Genomic DNA, 15,028 nt, shown 5'->3' with positions numbered 1-15,028 from the left:
GGAAATACCCAGAACATCCACCCTGATGTCCCCGGGTTTGATGATGGACATGTGGCCCTGATCTTTAATGTGAGTTCCGACACAGGGATCGGAGGGGCGGGCGCCGCATCCGTAACACCCCCAGCTCTCACCTCCAGTGCTTGGTAGGGCCCAGTAGCTTTTAACAGGACTAAAGCCCAGCTTTACAGCCCCTTTCCTCTTGCTGCATGGCTGGAAGGTGCCTTGCCATGGTGGGAGACCAGCAATCCCACAGGGAAGCAGCCCTTGGGAGAGCCCCAGGTGTGTTCTTTGCTTTTTGAGCATCCCACGATCCCCACCCTGCCACAGGGGAGTGACACAGGGGACTCCCAGCAGTGCCTTTGCAGCTCCTCTGCCAGCACCAAGCCCTGCAGTTTTGCTTCTCCATCCCTCTCCTTCTCCATGGATTCCCTCCCACGCCTGTCTCCTGACATTTATAGGAGCACTGTAACAGAGCAAGCTGTGAATCCAGGCAGATTTTAACAGGGCTCCCCAAAAAGGGCTGAGCAAGGACTGCAGCTCCCCACTGAATCCTTCCAGGGAAGGATAGGGATGAAGGACCCACCAAGAGCCCTGTTATTCCCAAAAAGGGCTGAGCAACCCACTGAATCCCTCTAGGGAAGGATGGGGATGCAGAAGCCCAAGTGAATTCAAAATTAGGACAGGCTGGGGTTCTGCCAAGGGATGAAGGGCTGAGCTGGAGCCAGAAGCACATCACACCAAAGGACCAGGGTGATAAAGTGTCTGATTCCATCTTCCCCTGCCTGGTTTCCACTGAAAGTTCCAGAATGAGGAAGGATAATGCTCAAGATCTGGCAGATGGGAGCTGCCCCTGAATAAAGGAGAAGAATAATAAAGCAACTAGAAAAAGGACAGGGGTGGATAGAAAGGGGAGGGGAAGAGCAGATTTGAGGTAGGGAGGCAGGAGTTGGGATGCAGTGTTGCTCAACCTCTTCCCAAGGTCCTGGATGGAACAAACTGAAGCTGGCAGCTGCTCCTGAAGGTTTTCCTGTCTCTGGCTGCTCCCTCCTCCTTCCCATCATCAGCAGAGTCTTCCTCTTGCCAGCTCCATGCTATCCCCTCGCTGCCCCCTGCCTCGACCTGACCATGAAAGTCTCTATATGTAGCTATGTAACTCTATATGGGGCAGCTGTCACAGCTGGCTGGGAGCTGACAGCCCTGAGGTGACACTTGCAGCATGGCCAAGGTGTTGTTCAGTGGGGTTTATGGCTTTCTTTCCTCATAGCAGCGCCTGACCGAGGAGATGCAGACCATGGAGAATGGCTACCACGACAACCCCACGCTGGAGGTGATGGAGACCTCCTCTGAAATGCAGGAGAAGAAGGTGAACCTCAATGGTGAGCTGGGGGACAGCTGGATCGTTCCTCTGGACACCCTCATGAAGGAGGACCTGGAGGAAGAGGAGGACACGCATTTATAGGATGCAGAACTTGATCAAGAGAAAAACAACCACCCCCCGCAAAAAAAACCCCATAAACCCTACACACACGCACACAGAGCTCCAAAATAAGGCAAAATTCCCCCCAAAAAGCAGAAAATCCCTTAATGAACTAATTGTGCCACCACATGGGGTGCAGGACGGAAGAGAAAAGGACATGAGAAGACACCTCTGGGGCACAACACCACGCGCCACTTTGGTGGCCACATCTGGCCAAGCATCCTCCAACCCCCATCCACCTCCCATGCCAGACCTGACCAGCCATGGGCAAACAGGGTGGCTCTGCTCCTGAAGAGCTGCTGGTGTCTCCTCCAAGCATGTCCCCTCCCATCCCACATCTGACCACGCCAGCAACATCCTCCAGCCACCGAGAGACTCAAAAAATCAAGAGAAATAAAATAAATAGGACAGGAGATGGAGTGCATCTGACAGCAAAGCAGCACCTGGCAATTACAGCTCAACAAATCCTCTGGCCCACGCTGTTTAGTCATCACCCTGCCCTCCCTGACACCCAGGTAGTGAATGAAGAAAGCTGGAACTGCCTGTTCCTTTTTAATCCAGTTTCCAGCCTCTCCCCAGAGCTGAAACGCACAAGAGCCCCTCGTTGTGCCATGGGCAAATGGATGCATCCAGACCCAGTGGGATGGCAGGGATGCAGCAGTGCCAAGTGATGCTCAGCCCCTGTGCCAAGGGCTGAGGAACAGATCCTGCACCCACCTGGAGACCGAGAGAGGTGCAGCAGCTTCTTGTTTTGAAAGGATGAGATGGAGGGAGAGGAAAAGGAGGAATTCCTTGAGTTCATCCCTCTTTAGGAAGGGTGTGGACAGCAAGAGCAATGCCTGGTCTCTAGCTCAGGTGTGATGTTGGGGGTTTTGTGGTGCAGGAGCCCAGCTCTGGTGCTGCATTTCCCTCTGGAAGGATCACTTGCCTTCCAGGAATTACACAGCAGCATCTCACAGCCCTCAGCCATCCTCCACGAGACTGTGGGACACAGGCACCACGATGGTTTGTGATTTTTGAGGGCACATTTTCCTGCATGAGCAGCAGAAGAGGTAGAAGAGCAGCAGAACGTGAGCCAGGGAGCTCAGTGGCATTCAGGTGGCCTCGGTGTTTCACACCCTCAAGGTTTAAAAGCTCAGCCTCAAGCTCTTCTTCGTAAGCCACTAAAATAACAGAGACCTGCAAAGCAACTTCCAGCTCAGCAGTGAAGCTGGGGCTGAGCTTTGTCCTGCAGCCCTTGGTCTGTCACCCAGGCCTCCCTTTGCTGAAGCCTTTCAAGGGGAGAAGAAAAACATGGCTGGACTGAGGCCATGTCTGGATTTTGACTCCCCAGCACAGCTCCTGAATGGCTCTGAAAGGCTGGGGAGAGTTTCATGCCTTTGCTCTGGTGAAGTAGCTCAGTCCTGGCAGAGGCAGGGATCATCCTCCAGCTGGGGTGCACCCTCCAGCACACGAGGAGCAGAAGGTGACTTGGCTGAGTCCCTCTCCCAGCATGAGGATGGTGCTTGTCCCAAACCCTCTGCAAGCCAGAGGAGCTGCAGATCAGAGCGATGCCCAAACACAGCCCTGCTCCTCTGCCTGCCATAAACCAAGGCACAATGGGGAGATTTCCTCTGGGCTCTGCCACCAAGTCAACCCGACTGGGATCTGCTCCCACGGCTGCCCTGAATGAGGGGAAAAGCAGAGCCAAGCAATGGGAAGCTTGGGGAAACCCTGGTGGAGTTGGGAGTACTCAGGAAGGAGGGGATTTGGGGTGTTTTGCTCAGCCCCAGGACAGGAACTGGCAGAAGATACAAGTGGCTCTTCCCCCTTCTGTCCTGCACTGAAGGGCAGAGTCTGAAGTGTTCAAGCCTTTCTATTTTTGTATGTAAATATTCCTGCTATTCATTAGCAATGTATTCAGCACACTTCACTTACTTGTGCACTGCACTATGGGGAAGTAATTTTGGAGGGGAGGGGAAATAACAAATAAAATAAATTAAAAAAAATTTAAATCTGAAAAAATAAAAAAAAAAAGGCAAGAAAAAGCTAAAGGCCAGCCTGGTAGGAGATAAAAAATTGACATGAAGCAGAAAAACATCTCTTGCCCAAGGTAACTTTGTGCCACAGCTTTGTCCCTGTTCTGGCAGCATCAAGTTCAGCTCTTTAACATGGCCACGAGTCTCAGAGGATGGACCTCAGCATCCACAACTGCTCCTGTGAGCATTGTGGCCTCCCAGCTGCCCTGACAGACAAGCAGCAGGCCCATTCCTCACATTTCTGTCCTTCCCAGAAAACAAACACAGGGCAGCAGGAACGCTGTGGCCACCAGGGCTGGAGCTGCCACGAGGACATCCCTGGCAGGGCATCTCCAGGCTTTGGCATGTGCCTAAAGATTCCCCCTTCCCAGCAAAGAGATGCCAAAGTGCTTTAATGAGTCAGGTCCAAAGACTTTCCAAGAGAATCCTACAGAGGCTTGAGATCAAGCAACCTTAAATCTTTCCAAGCAGAGACCAGTGAGGATATTAACTGCTCAGCAAGTGCTTATAGTGATTTATATTTGAATAGGAATTGTACATTTATTTATTTTTCCAGACACCATATTTTTAAACCACTAATATTTTATAGTAGATTTTCCTTCCCCTATTTAAAAGAACTATTTCCACAGGAAAAGAAAACAGTACTTTTTGTTTTTTTTAAATGTTGAGAACATTCTTTTTTTGGAAAAAAAAAAATCAGGTAGGAAATGCAGCAATGAGCATCTTTGGCCTTAACCCTTCCCTTCATAGAGTGTAGCCATAATTGTTAGACCAAAAACAATAAATAAAAAAATAAGATTTACCAAGGCATTTCCTTCCTCCCTGCCCCTCCTCCCTTCCCTGTGCTCCTCCTCTCTGCCCCAAACCAGCTTTAACATCCCACACATTGTACAAAGAGATTCCTGCTCTTACCTTTCGGCGAGAGCTTTACAAGCAGCTCAGATGTCCTTGCAAGAGACTTTTCTATTTTCAGATTCAAGAGGAAACGTGTAAATACTTTAGGAGCATTTTATCTCCCACTCACAGTGCCGTGACCCAGCTGATGAGGTTGATACTGGGACTGCTGCCTACAGAAGACACACAGAAGTCATAATCCATGAGGGACTGGTGAAGGAAAACCTAATTCCCCAGGTGGTTACCTGTTGAACCTTGCACATAGAGTAGAGCTCTTAAATACTGTGTGTAGCAGCACCTCTCACGGGGACAGGAGTCTGATTTACACTGGAATTTACTGAGGAACTGGATTGTAAGAGATTATTCTTGCATTTTCCTACAAATATATTTTGAGAGCATCATGTATTTCTGTCAATAAACATTCTTATGTAAAAGATTCGTGTCTTTGGATGAGTCAGGAGGGGTTGGCAGGTCAGAGGACAAGTTCCAGGGCCACAACTTCCTGCTCTGGAGAGGCTCCATGGGAAAACACTGGAACAGCTGGAACAAAACCAACCCAGACCTTCAAGGTAGCCAGCCATGGAAAAGCCTGTATTTTTCCTGTGCAGAAGGAAGTATTATAGTGGTGGAAAACCTATTAAATGTAAAAATCAGAGGATTCAGAGGGGTGGGAAGCTGAGGTGATGTTAGGGCACCCCCACCACAGCCTGGGCACTTGCTTGAGCTCTTGGTGCCTTCAGGCTCTCACAGGAAAAGGCAACTCACCCTTATTTCTGCATTTCACCCTTATTTCTCCATTTCAGCCTCGTTTATTTCTGCATTTCATCCTAACTCACTCTGGTCTGCAGAGTGCAGCCCCTCCTCAGGTCAGGCTGTGGAGGAGGGAATCAAACCTCACACATAAAGCAGGAGAGGCATCACCCAAGGGTACCAGAGGGGCAGCAGCAGCGTGGGCAGTTCAGCAACTCCATTGGCCTTCAAGCACCCAAAATAAAACATTTTGCTCCAGGTTAAGTTTCTGCTTATGTAAAGGAAAAAAAAAAAAAGTAATTTGTTGAAGTCAGATATTAAAAATCAGTGGTTTGCCGCAGCCTGTGTTCTAACTCTGTGCTTCTCCCCAGAAAAAGTTCCTGTGAATGTGTGGAACATGCTGGATTTATGGGATACTGACTGAGCTCATCAGTGAGGTCAAGCAACGGGGCCAGATGTAATGTGCCACTAGTTCCACAATTTCTCTACCACTAAAAGACCTTCACAGGCATTTTTCCACTCTCTGAAGCGATGTGAGAACAAACAGATATTAAATCAACACCCTTGCTAGCATATACATTTTTATTAAGAAAAAAATGAACAAAATACATTCTCTCCTTATGTACATTACATACAACATAACTACATTTGTAGATATTCCTCGTGTCACTCATTCATTTATGTACAGCATGGGGCTCACACACCAACCCAGAAATCATCAAAGATGATTTATGCCAAGGAAGAAAATTAACACTCCAGGCTGAAGATCATCCATAAAGAAAAGGGTGGGAAGGGGAATCACCAGAGTCCAGGGAAGATGCCTGTAACCACCATGGGCTCAGCACAGGAGCAGTCAATATTTGACCTGCCTATTCAAACACATGAGCAGTTCACAGCTTTCATCACCCCATGGATGCTTCTTTCCAGCCCAGGGCTGTCCACACCTCTCAGCTCAGCTCTCCTGTGCTCAGGTGTCCCAGACAACAACTGCAGGACAGACACCAAAGGGAATCCAGAGCCTGCAGGATTGCTGGGGAGGTGCAAACACTTCAAGCTGAGTGCCAGAACAGAACAGAGAGGCCAAATTGTGGACAGGGGGTGGACACTCACACTGCCAGCACTAGGGAAGGAGAACCAGCTTCTGGGGACCACACTGGGGTGTAGAGGACAGATAATGAACACTGAAGGTCCAGACAAACAAACCATCACACACTACAGTGATACCATCAGAGTAGAGGCAACAGCTCAACAAACAGCTCCAAACCCCACCCCAATCAGGTGATGGTGCCCAGCCAGCTCACTGGTGTTTGACCCCAAGCTACCAAGGTCCTGTCCACACCACCAACTCCCCTAAAAGGGCCAACTGCCCCTAAAAGGGGCAACTGCAGCAGTTTCAAAGGGCAAACATTTAACGAGGCTCAGCACTCCCAAAATGAGACACGCTGCATCTCAGCATCTGAATGCACAACATGTACAACACCACCAGCCCACAAGGATGGGAATGTCACCTCCAATTAACTGGGAATGAGCCCACAGACTTTCAATTTCTGTCCCTCAGCAAAGTGGTCTGCGTGGTTCGGGGCCTCCAACTCGCAAGACTCCCATGAACACATTTGTTTGTATAATTAAGCTCTTTTCTCTGGCTTATGGTCTCCCCAGCACCCCCTCATTTCCTGCTGTGGAGGAGGGAGTGCTGGAAGGCAGCAGAAAATACAGCTTTAGCAAATGGCAACAGCTACTAATAATGAGGGGTTTGTTTTCTTTTCCACTAGCCTGCACAGCAGCTTCTGAAGTGAAGAGTGTTTTGCACATCAAAACATCAACGGGAGGGACAGGAATGAGGAGGGAGAGATGAAGACAATATTCACCCTGCACTGCTAGTTGGCATTCCTGATGACCACAGCTGACAGGAGGGGAAAACAAGTCAGCAGCACAGTAGTTCTCCTCCATTTTCCCCTTTTAAGAACTGAGTTTTTGTCAAAACCTCAAAAAAAAAAGCACTTTTCAGCCTTGAAGTGGCTTTTTTAATGAACAGACCCTGTTCACACACCGCAGCACTTCTCTATTTAGTGAAACACCGAGTAATTGATTGAATCCCTTGGTTACTAAATCAGGATATTTAAAGCATATTTTCCTATCATTGGGGAGTAAAACCTATCCATTGCTATTTGGGATGTGGAGATGACTGCAACCACTAGAGCCACTATTATGGTCTAGCCTCCCCACCATCATATTAATTAAAAAGCACCTAATTTCCTTTAATCAAACTGGCAGATTTCATCAGAAAGCTCAAAACATTTTTAGGTTTTAACAATCCCTTAGGGCAGCCAGACCTGATCCAAAAGCCAACGGGGCTGCACCAGCTCAGGTCTGTTTGAGCAGGGTTTAGCCCAACTGGCTTCCTCACAATTGCTGTGGAGAGAATAGAATTTGTATTATTCTCTCTGGTGTCTGGGGTGGAAGTGGGCTGAAGCTTGAGGTGAAGCTCCAGGACTAGAAGATCCTGATATTGCATCACTTCTTTCTGAAAAAGAGCCAGAGAATCCAGCTCACACTGTAAAACCAGCTCTACATAGCAAAGGTACTGCTAGGAGAGTCCTTTGAAGCCCTTCCACAAAGACAGACCTCACCTTACACACCTACTCACATCAGCACCTCTGCATTAACCCCAAGATTATTTCTCTTCTCATTGCTTCTACCCCACAGAAATAAACCAAACAACCCAATACTCATGAAAGTTTTGGGATGCTTAGAGCAGGTGCAGGAACCTAGGACAACTTAAGGGTTGGTATCATTACCATACCTTTTTCTTCTTCACAAAATAAACCCTGAGATGGGAAGGAAGGAGCATCACAGCACTGAATGTGAGGCCATGGAAGGGCACAAGTAAATAAGTGTGTGCTGCAGTGGGAAATCATCTCCCAGGCTTCCCTGTCCTTGACCCAGGATGAGAAACAGCCCTGGAAAGAACAATGTAAATCACAAGGATCCTTGCTGACTGCTTCAGAGGCAGCAGGAGGAGTTTTGCAAAGGAAACAACTGGAGTATGATGTGGAGACACTGATGCCTCAATACCCACTATGCAGCTCTAACCTTTAACTCCTCCATACGTACCCATTAAACTCAGGGAAGTCTGAAGCACTTTAATAGGAATGAACAGCCACACAGAGAAAGAAAACTCAGAATAAATGGGGGAATAACCAAGGGGTCATGCTTTAACCATCACACCTGCTACTGATAAGATTTTCCTTTCAAAATTAGTAGCAAACCCAAACATCTAACCTGACAGAGCCAGGCTTGAGCTGTTCACTCACATCCCTGTTTCCAGGAATGAACTGTGATTCCACGCTGGAGCTGAACAGCCGAGTGAGTTCTGACAGCACTCACACTCTCCAGGTCACCAGTAAAAGCTGTGCTGACTTACAGCAAACAGCTGGAAGCCAAGACAGCATGGAGCTGTGTCTGCACCAAATATAAATTGAGATTTCAGGGTACCAAGGTGATGCACTGACAGCAGCTCCATTGGAAGCAGAGCACTGAATTTGGGTCACAGCAATGTCTGGAGTTCACCCCTGTCAAACCAAGCCCATGAAAGCAAAGCAGACAGCAGCAATGTGTTATCCTCAGGCTCTGTGCTTGGGGAAGGTGCTGCCCTGCAGGGCTCCACACCTCAGCCATGCAGCTGGAATTGCACAAACCCCACACAGCTGGAATTGCACAAACCCCACACAGCTGGAACTGCACACAACCCACGCAGCCACTGCCCCCTCCTTGGAGGTTCAGGATATAACCAAAGCACATGTGGATAATCCCAAACTCCAGCCAGCTCTGTGACCCCTGCCTGGAATGCCCAAGGGATACCTGCTGGCATCCCCATGAGGCTCTCCTGTAGGACTCTCCAGCAGCAATAAGCAGCTCATTAACTGGCTTCCACTCCAAAACCACGTTTGGAGCCACTGACTATGGACAAAAGCATCTGGAGTCAATTTATCCAAGCACTGAGCCATGGACTCTTACCCTGGTTCCAGTACATTTAACCTACTCTCTCCACTCCTACTTTTCAGTATACTAGAAGCTTTCAGTAAAAGAGGGATTCTGCCTATAAGCCATTACCACAACCTGAATAATCTCCAAAATAACCTTTTCCATGACAGGATATGATTGGGTCTCCCATTCCCACAGGCATTTAGATACACTAACAAGCTTCTGACAGCACATTTACATTTCAACAGTATTTACAGCTTATATACTACTAGCAATCTATAGCAAGAACAAGTCATATAGCTGATCTTAAACTCTCCTCTCACAAAATAAGACCCATCTCCAAATTAACACATGTACTTATTTAAAATAGGCCAAGCTCAGAGTTTCTATAATATTTCCCCTAAATTAAAACACCAATAATTTTGATTTTTCAACTGGGTCCACCTCTGTTTCTGTAATAAGTACAGCTATAAAACAACACAAGCACTTCCAGAGACATACATAAACTGCTTTTACTGTCAGGACTTCACTTGACAATAGCCAAACATTCCTTAACTCTGAGCCAACTAATAAGCTAAAATTCAAAGCATACACGGGGAATTCAAAGTTTCACAAGACATTTTTCCACTTTTAAAAACAAAGGGACCGAATGGAAACATATCTACTAATTTTTGCCATTTTCCCCAGAAGTGGCACAGCATTACATCAGCAGAATTACTGCCTGTACAGAGATGGAGGCTGTACACAAGTTATTCAAACTTAAAGTTCACTCAATAAGCTCTACAGAAGTATTTATTTCTTGATTCTGAAATGCAGGAGGCAGCAAGAGAGCTGACAGTATTTGTGTTATAGGTACCTACCACCCTCCTGCATTTGACACAAGCAGCATTAATGCTCATCTTCCTCACAGTAAGAGCAGCAAAAAAGTTTGCAGCATTCCTCAGGACTCTGCTCTGAACCCATCACTCACCAGAGCAGGTTGGCACAGCACAGCCAGGTCAGCACAAAACTCTGGGACAGAGAAAACTCCCTTCAAAAAATCTGCACACATCAGGAAAATGGTTCAGCCAACAGCTGTTCCACAAAGCCCTATGGAAAACACTCTTCCAGAGTCATTACTCGGCTTTGGAAGGAGTTTCTTCTGGAAGAAGGAATAGCTCATGGAGCCCTGGACACTTGTGGCTGCCAATTAAAGACACACACAGATGAGCTGTGGCAATCCCTGCCCACCAGCCCCACATCTCTGCCACCCTGCTGTAAATAGGTGGGTCCAGTTAATTTTCTTATTGCCTCCTCAATCTTTAAACTGTAATCATGAATCATTCAATTTTCAAGCTGGGTAATTATTATCAATGACCAAAAACTTTCAGCAATTTAATTTAACTTTGTTACTCCACAAAGGGAAGCTTTTCTATGCTCTTTAGGAAAATTTCTAATTTCACTCCAGTTGCCACTGCACAAGGCAATGCCTTAGAAAAGCTTTTCCAACTGGGTGTTCCCAGACTGATTTTCCAAAATAAGACTTTGCTAACTGAAGTTCTGGTAGGAAGCTCCAGCATGATCCCTGAGCCAGCGTGTACCTGTGTACACCCAGAGCCAGGTGCCCAGGCAAACAAAAACCAAATTCCAGAGGTTTATTTACACAACTGGGTACAACTACCTTAACTACCCATGCAAGATGCCACCCAGGGAAAGGGCAAACTGAACTTTTCCAAGACAAAGTTCTCCTTCCTCATTATGCTCAGCAAAAGGAAGAGATTATAAGAATAAATACATCACAAATATAAAGAGTCAGAAGATAACAACTACAATTAATTTCAATGAACATGTTGCATCACCCTTCAGGCCTTCCCAGGACCAATACTAACTAACGGGATCCTCAAAAGAAAAGAGGAAAAAGGTGGCTAAAGTGGTTATAATCTCATTTAACAACATGTAACAAAGTCCTTCTGCCACATGACAACATTTTGGGTCACACTGCAAGAGCAGAACATGCTTGGAGAAGTAATTTTGGGAGAACTCTTAACAACTTCTACCTCATGCCTACTATGAGGGGTTGTGTAAGATGAACATTAACAAACTCACTTAATTCTACCTAATCCAAGTGACCAAAAGAATTAATTCTGAAGGGCTCTATTTCTCTAAGAAAATGCATCACTTGATAGGAAAAATATAAAGAATAATTTCTTGTTTTCCAAGGAGATGATCTACTAAAGGTTATTGTAAGGGACAGAGTCAGTGAAGAACCAAACACAGGGATTTCAAAGAATATTTTTAAAAAGCTAAATCAAGAGTGAAGTCTGGATGTCTGTATCAAGTTTACCCCACCCTGACTTCCTCTAGCTTTAAAAGACATACCAGAACCTTGTAACTTTGGCTTTAAAGACCCAAAACATGATGAATGAGTCCCTCTCTGACAAGGAACGACGCTTTCCTTCGCAATACCTTATTTACAAGTTAACATAGAATTTACAGATAGAACTACTCACTGTAGTGCAAAGATTATGTGGTGTCAAGTTCATACACAAAGTCACCTTATAATCTAAAGTAAAGGCAAATAGAGTATGTTTGTCTTGTCTAAGCTAAGGAGCAGCCTCAGACACAGCCTACAAGCAATGATGGTGAGGTTCAAAGACTTCTCACGCACAGCTCAGGTATTTATAACCTTGCATGCACTGGGCTGTGAAACGTTTTCAGGTGGCTGTTTTCTGATCCAGTGGGTTTCTTTGCTGTTTGTATTTTGGGCTTTCTGTAATGAGCACATCAGATGCTTTCCTGGAATATCATCAGTGTCTTTAAAGATCAGCATGCAATGAAATTCAGACTACTTGTGTCACTGCCCGACAGCAAGTGGCTGATTTTAAAAGTAAATTTATACTTCACTGCTCAGAATTTTTGGTTAGAATTTAAAGCAGGTAACGTAGCATACATCAATGCAAAGAGATCATTTGACTCCTAGCTTTAAGGACAAAAAGAAGGGAAGATCCTTGGCAAAGCCACAAGAAGCCTTCCCTTTGGATTAACCTCTCTGGCCACACGGTGCCTCTGCTGCTCAACAAATACTGCAGAGCTGAGCAAAGTTTCTGCTGGTTAATCAGCAGCTGTAATCCATGAACTGTGCTGGTGCGAGCGGCATCGATCTGCCTGGGACAAAGGCAGGTCAATATTTGATCATCCTGAAGTGCTCTCGTTAGCTGGGACTGTCAGTCCTGCAGAAGCCACGTTCCCCTGGCTCACACAAATCATTGATTTGCACCATGCTACAGAGCACAGAGCCGAGGCTGCCGGGCTCCGCGCGCACCCCCGGCGCAGAGGACAATGAGTTTGGATCGAATTCCTGTCGCACAAATCCGACCTGACACGATGCACTGCTCACCAGCAATGCCATTCACAGCTCTGGCTGCTCCTGAACCTCCCCTGCCTGCTCACCAGGGCTTCTCAAGGTGTATCTTTTGGCTTCTTTCAGCTGTCCAAGGTAGACACACAACAGTTTATGAAGAGTTTGGTTAATTAGAGAAGTGTCACAAAGAGTATTTAATCATCTGACTGAAGCTGAGGATACACAAGCAATGAGATCAAGTGGTAAAGGAGCACAGCAGCAGGAAATTTAAGTACTAAAAAGGTTGCAGAATTTTGGCTGGTTGCTTTAAAAGTGCTCATTTTGATCTCAATGGAAGCAACAGCTCAGCTGGAATATTCCCCCAGTATCTACATTTGTACTGTATAAACTCTACACTACTTAACAAAGCCTCAGCACAGGTAGCACACCACAAAGCCCAGCAGTGATGTAAAACTTTCTGTGTCAAGAGGAAAAAAAACCTGCCACGTTCCAAAGAAACAATTTCATCAGATTTCACTTCCCACACAGAGTGGATTCTTCTGCAGACATCTGATTTGCCATCCACTGAAGTGCACAGTGTCTGAACAGTCTCAAGTGACAGGTTAAAAACACTTCATTTGTACAGTCCTCCCTGAAGACAAGCCTGGCCTCTGACATACTGTTCCTTTCTAAGTGATTAAACACTAGTATGAGGTTTTGAAATTTATTTCTAATGCACCAGGACTACAAAAGTTACACAAAGAACATGATAAAGAGGCAATACAATCAAAGCAAGCAGACACTCGAGCTCTGAAAAAGACACTTGACTAACTCTTTATTTCAAGAGTCCAAATCATCTTTGCACACACAGGACTTCCACCAAGTTCAACAGGAGCCACAGCGGGTGCAGCAACGATACCTGACTGGCATGAACACTGCTGGACAGAAAGTTTTGCAGTTTCATATAAATATTTACATCTGCCAGTGTGTACTGAATGCTCACAGACACTGAATGCAGAGTTTCTAATGCTGGGTATGCATGTCCTTCATTCAACCTCACAGTGCAGCACCAAGCCCTTACAGTGTTTATAAAGAAGGCTTTCAGCAAAAGGAAGAATACATTTTCTATACATATGCATCAGCTCATTTTCAGAGATTTATGCTAAGAAGGCCTCCCTCACATTCAGATCTAGGTCTAAAATGCATTGACAAGGGAGCTGCACTTACATGGGAAGGAGACAAGCTGTTGGGAGCAACGCCCTGTACACACATGTACACATGGACAAACGCACACAGAAACGCTTCACATGGAAATGAAGACAATCTGCTTCAGAAATACTACACCCAACCTGGGGTCAGGTTTGCAGAGGTTGGGGATGTGTGTGGTGGAAGACCCAGTTCTGCCAGGCTCGCTGAGGACCCACAGGGTTTCTCAGTGGATGAGCACAGCAGCAAAGAGATCAGTCCCTGAAAAGGGGCCCGTGTGGGCAGTGACCGCACTCCTGTTTTCCAGCTGTATCTCAGCTTCCCTCCTGCCTGCCAGGTTTAATGGAAGGCTCCAGAGAACAGGAGATAGGGATGTAGGTCGTCAGTTTAGGTGGAGTCTCAGAAGCAATTAGACATGACTGTCAGCACAACTCTGGGAAGGGGAGACAGACGGTTTGGAACACACGCTCGCCTTCCCGCAACACACCGTGAGTGCAAAACTCAGGACATAAATTACATCATCTCAACACCTGCCAGTGTCCTGCCACCAAGTTATTCAGCTGCTGAGGATGGAGTTGTAGGATAAAGCAATACATCGTGACTAGTTACAAATGAGGAAAGAAAAACCTCTTCCCCCTCTTCCTCAGGAAACACAAAATAAAACCCATCATCTTTAATCCCAGACAACTCACAAATCTCAAATTTTCCCCCATAGGCAAAAAGATCACTGCATGACTGGGTTTTATTTCTTTTTCTTTTTCCCCCACCTTTTCATCTTACATTTGCTAACTCAAAATCCAAAGTCAGAAAAAATATATATATTTAGTCAGAAGTACGTCAGTTACATTTTATTAACCTACTCCAAGGGAAAAGCTCTAGGGATTCACCATACAAGTATAAAACCCCTTTCAAACACCTAGGGGTTACTATATTAACTTCATCCCAGCAGTCAATCAATGCAGTAAAAAAATTAAAATACTGAAAATGGATGCTTTTCCCCTCTTCCATGTGTCCAGTGATTGCTCCGTTACAGCGTGATGAGGTCCACCAGGTTGCCTTTAGGAGGGGTCATGTTGTCTGGGAAGAAGTTGACTAACGTGTCAAACAGCTGAGTTCTCTGGGCATATGTGTGGTCAACATCTGAAAATCCTGGGGGAGGAAGGAAAGGGAAAATAAGTCACTGCTCCCAATCCCAAACACTCTGTTTAGCTGTGGAATTGTCCATTTGGGATAAATGTTAACAGCTCCCTCTGCCTCCACTAATAAGGCTGCCACCGCTCTGTCCCACTACTGTGAGCACGTATAGAGAGATTATGTCACCCCAAGCCAGCACTGCCATCAAGATGCCATAAAAAGTAATAAACAAATGCCTGTCAAGCT

At 46.2% G+C, this 15,028-nt stretch overlaps 2 protein-coding genes across 9 annotated transcripts in view; one reads left to right on the top strand and one right to left on the bottom strand.

The window, feature by feature from the left end:
* The window catches only part of PODXL (podocalyxin like), a 46,565-nt gene extending 41,742 nt beyond the window's left edge, over positions 1 to 4,823 (top strand). The window contains exons 8-9 of one of the 4 annotated variants that reach the window (XM_071424186.1): positions 13 to 69; positions 1,268 to 4,823. In XM_071424186.1, the coding sequence (XP_071280287.1) occupies positions 13 to 69; positions 1,268 to 1,459 (249 nt within the window). In that variant the 3' untranslated portion in view covers positions 1,460 to 4,823. Of the gene's footprint in view, positions 1 to 12; positions 70 to 1,264 lie in introns of all 4 variants that reach the window. The other 3 variants (XM_071424185.1, XM_071424188.1, XM_071424187.1) reach the window with 3 other exon arrangements.
* An 880-nt stretch (positions 4,824 to 5,703) lies between these two features.
* Positions 5,704 to 15,028, bottom strand: part of MKLN1 (muskelin 1) — a 102,783-nt gene continuing 93,458 nt past the window's right edge. For all 5 annotated transcript variants that reach the window (XM_071424180.1, XM_071424181.1, XM_071424182.1 and 2 more), the window contains one exon: positions 5,704 to 14,797. In XM_071424180.1, coding sequence (XP_071280281.1) covers positions 14,676 to 14,797 — 122 coding nt within the window. In that variant the 3' untranslated portion in view covers positions 5,704 to 14,675. The remainder of the gene's footprint in view (positions 14,798 to 15,028) is intronic.

Source organism: Agelaius tricolor, unplaced genomic scaffold, assembly GCF_023055355.1.
Source record: "Agelaius tricolor isolate 1412-34295 unplaced genomic scaffold, bAgeTri1.0.p SCAF_3, whole genome shotgun sequence".
Taxonomy (NCBI): Eukaryota; Metazoa; Chordata; class Aves; order Passeriformes; family Icteridae; genus Agelaius; species Agelaius tricolor.
This window is presented reverse-complemented; position numbering and strand designations above follow the sequence as displayed.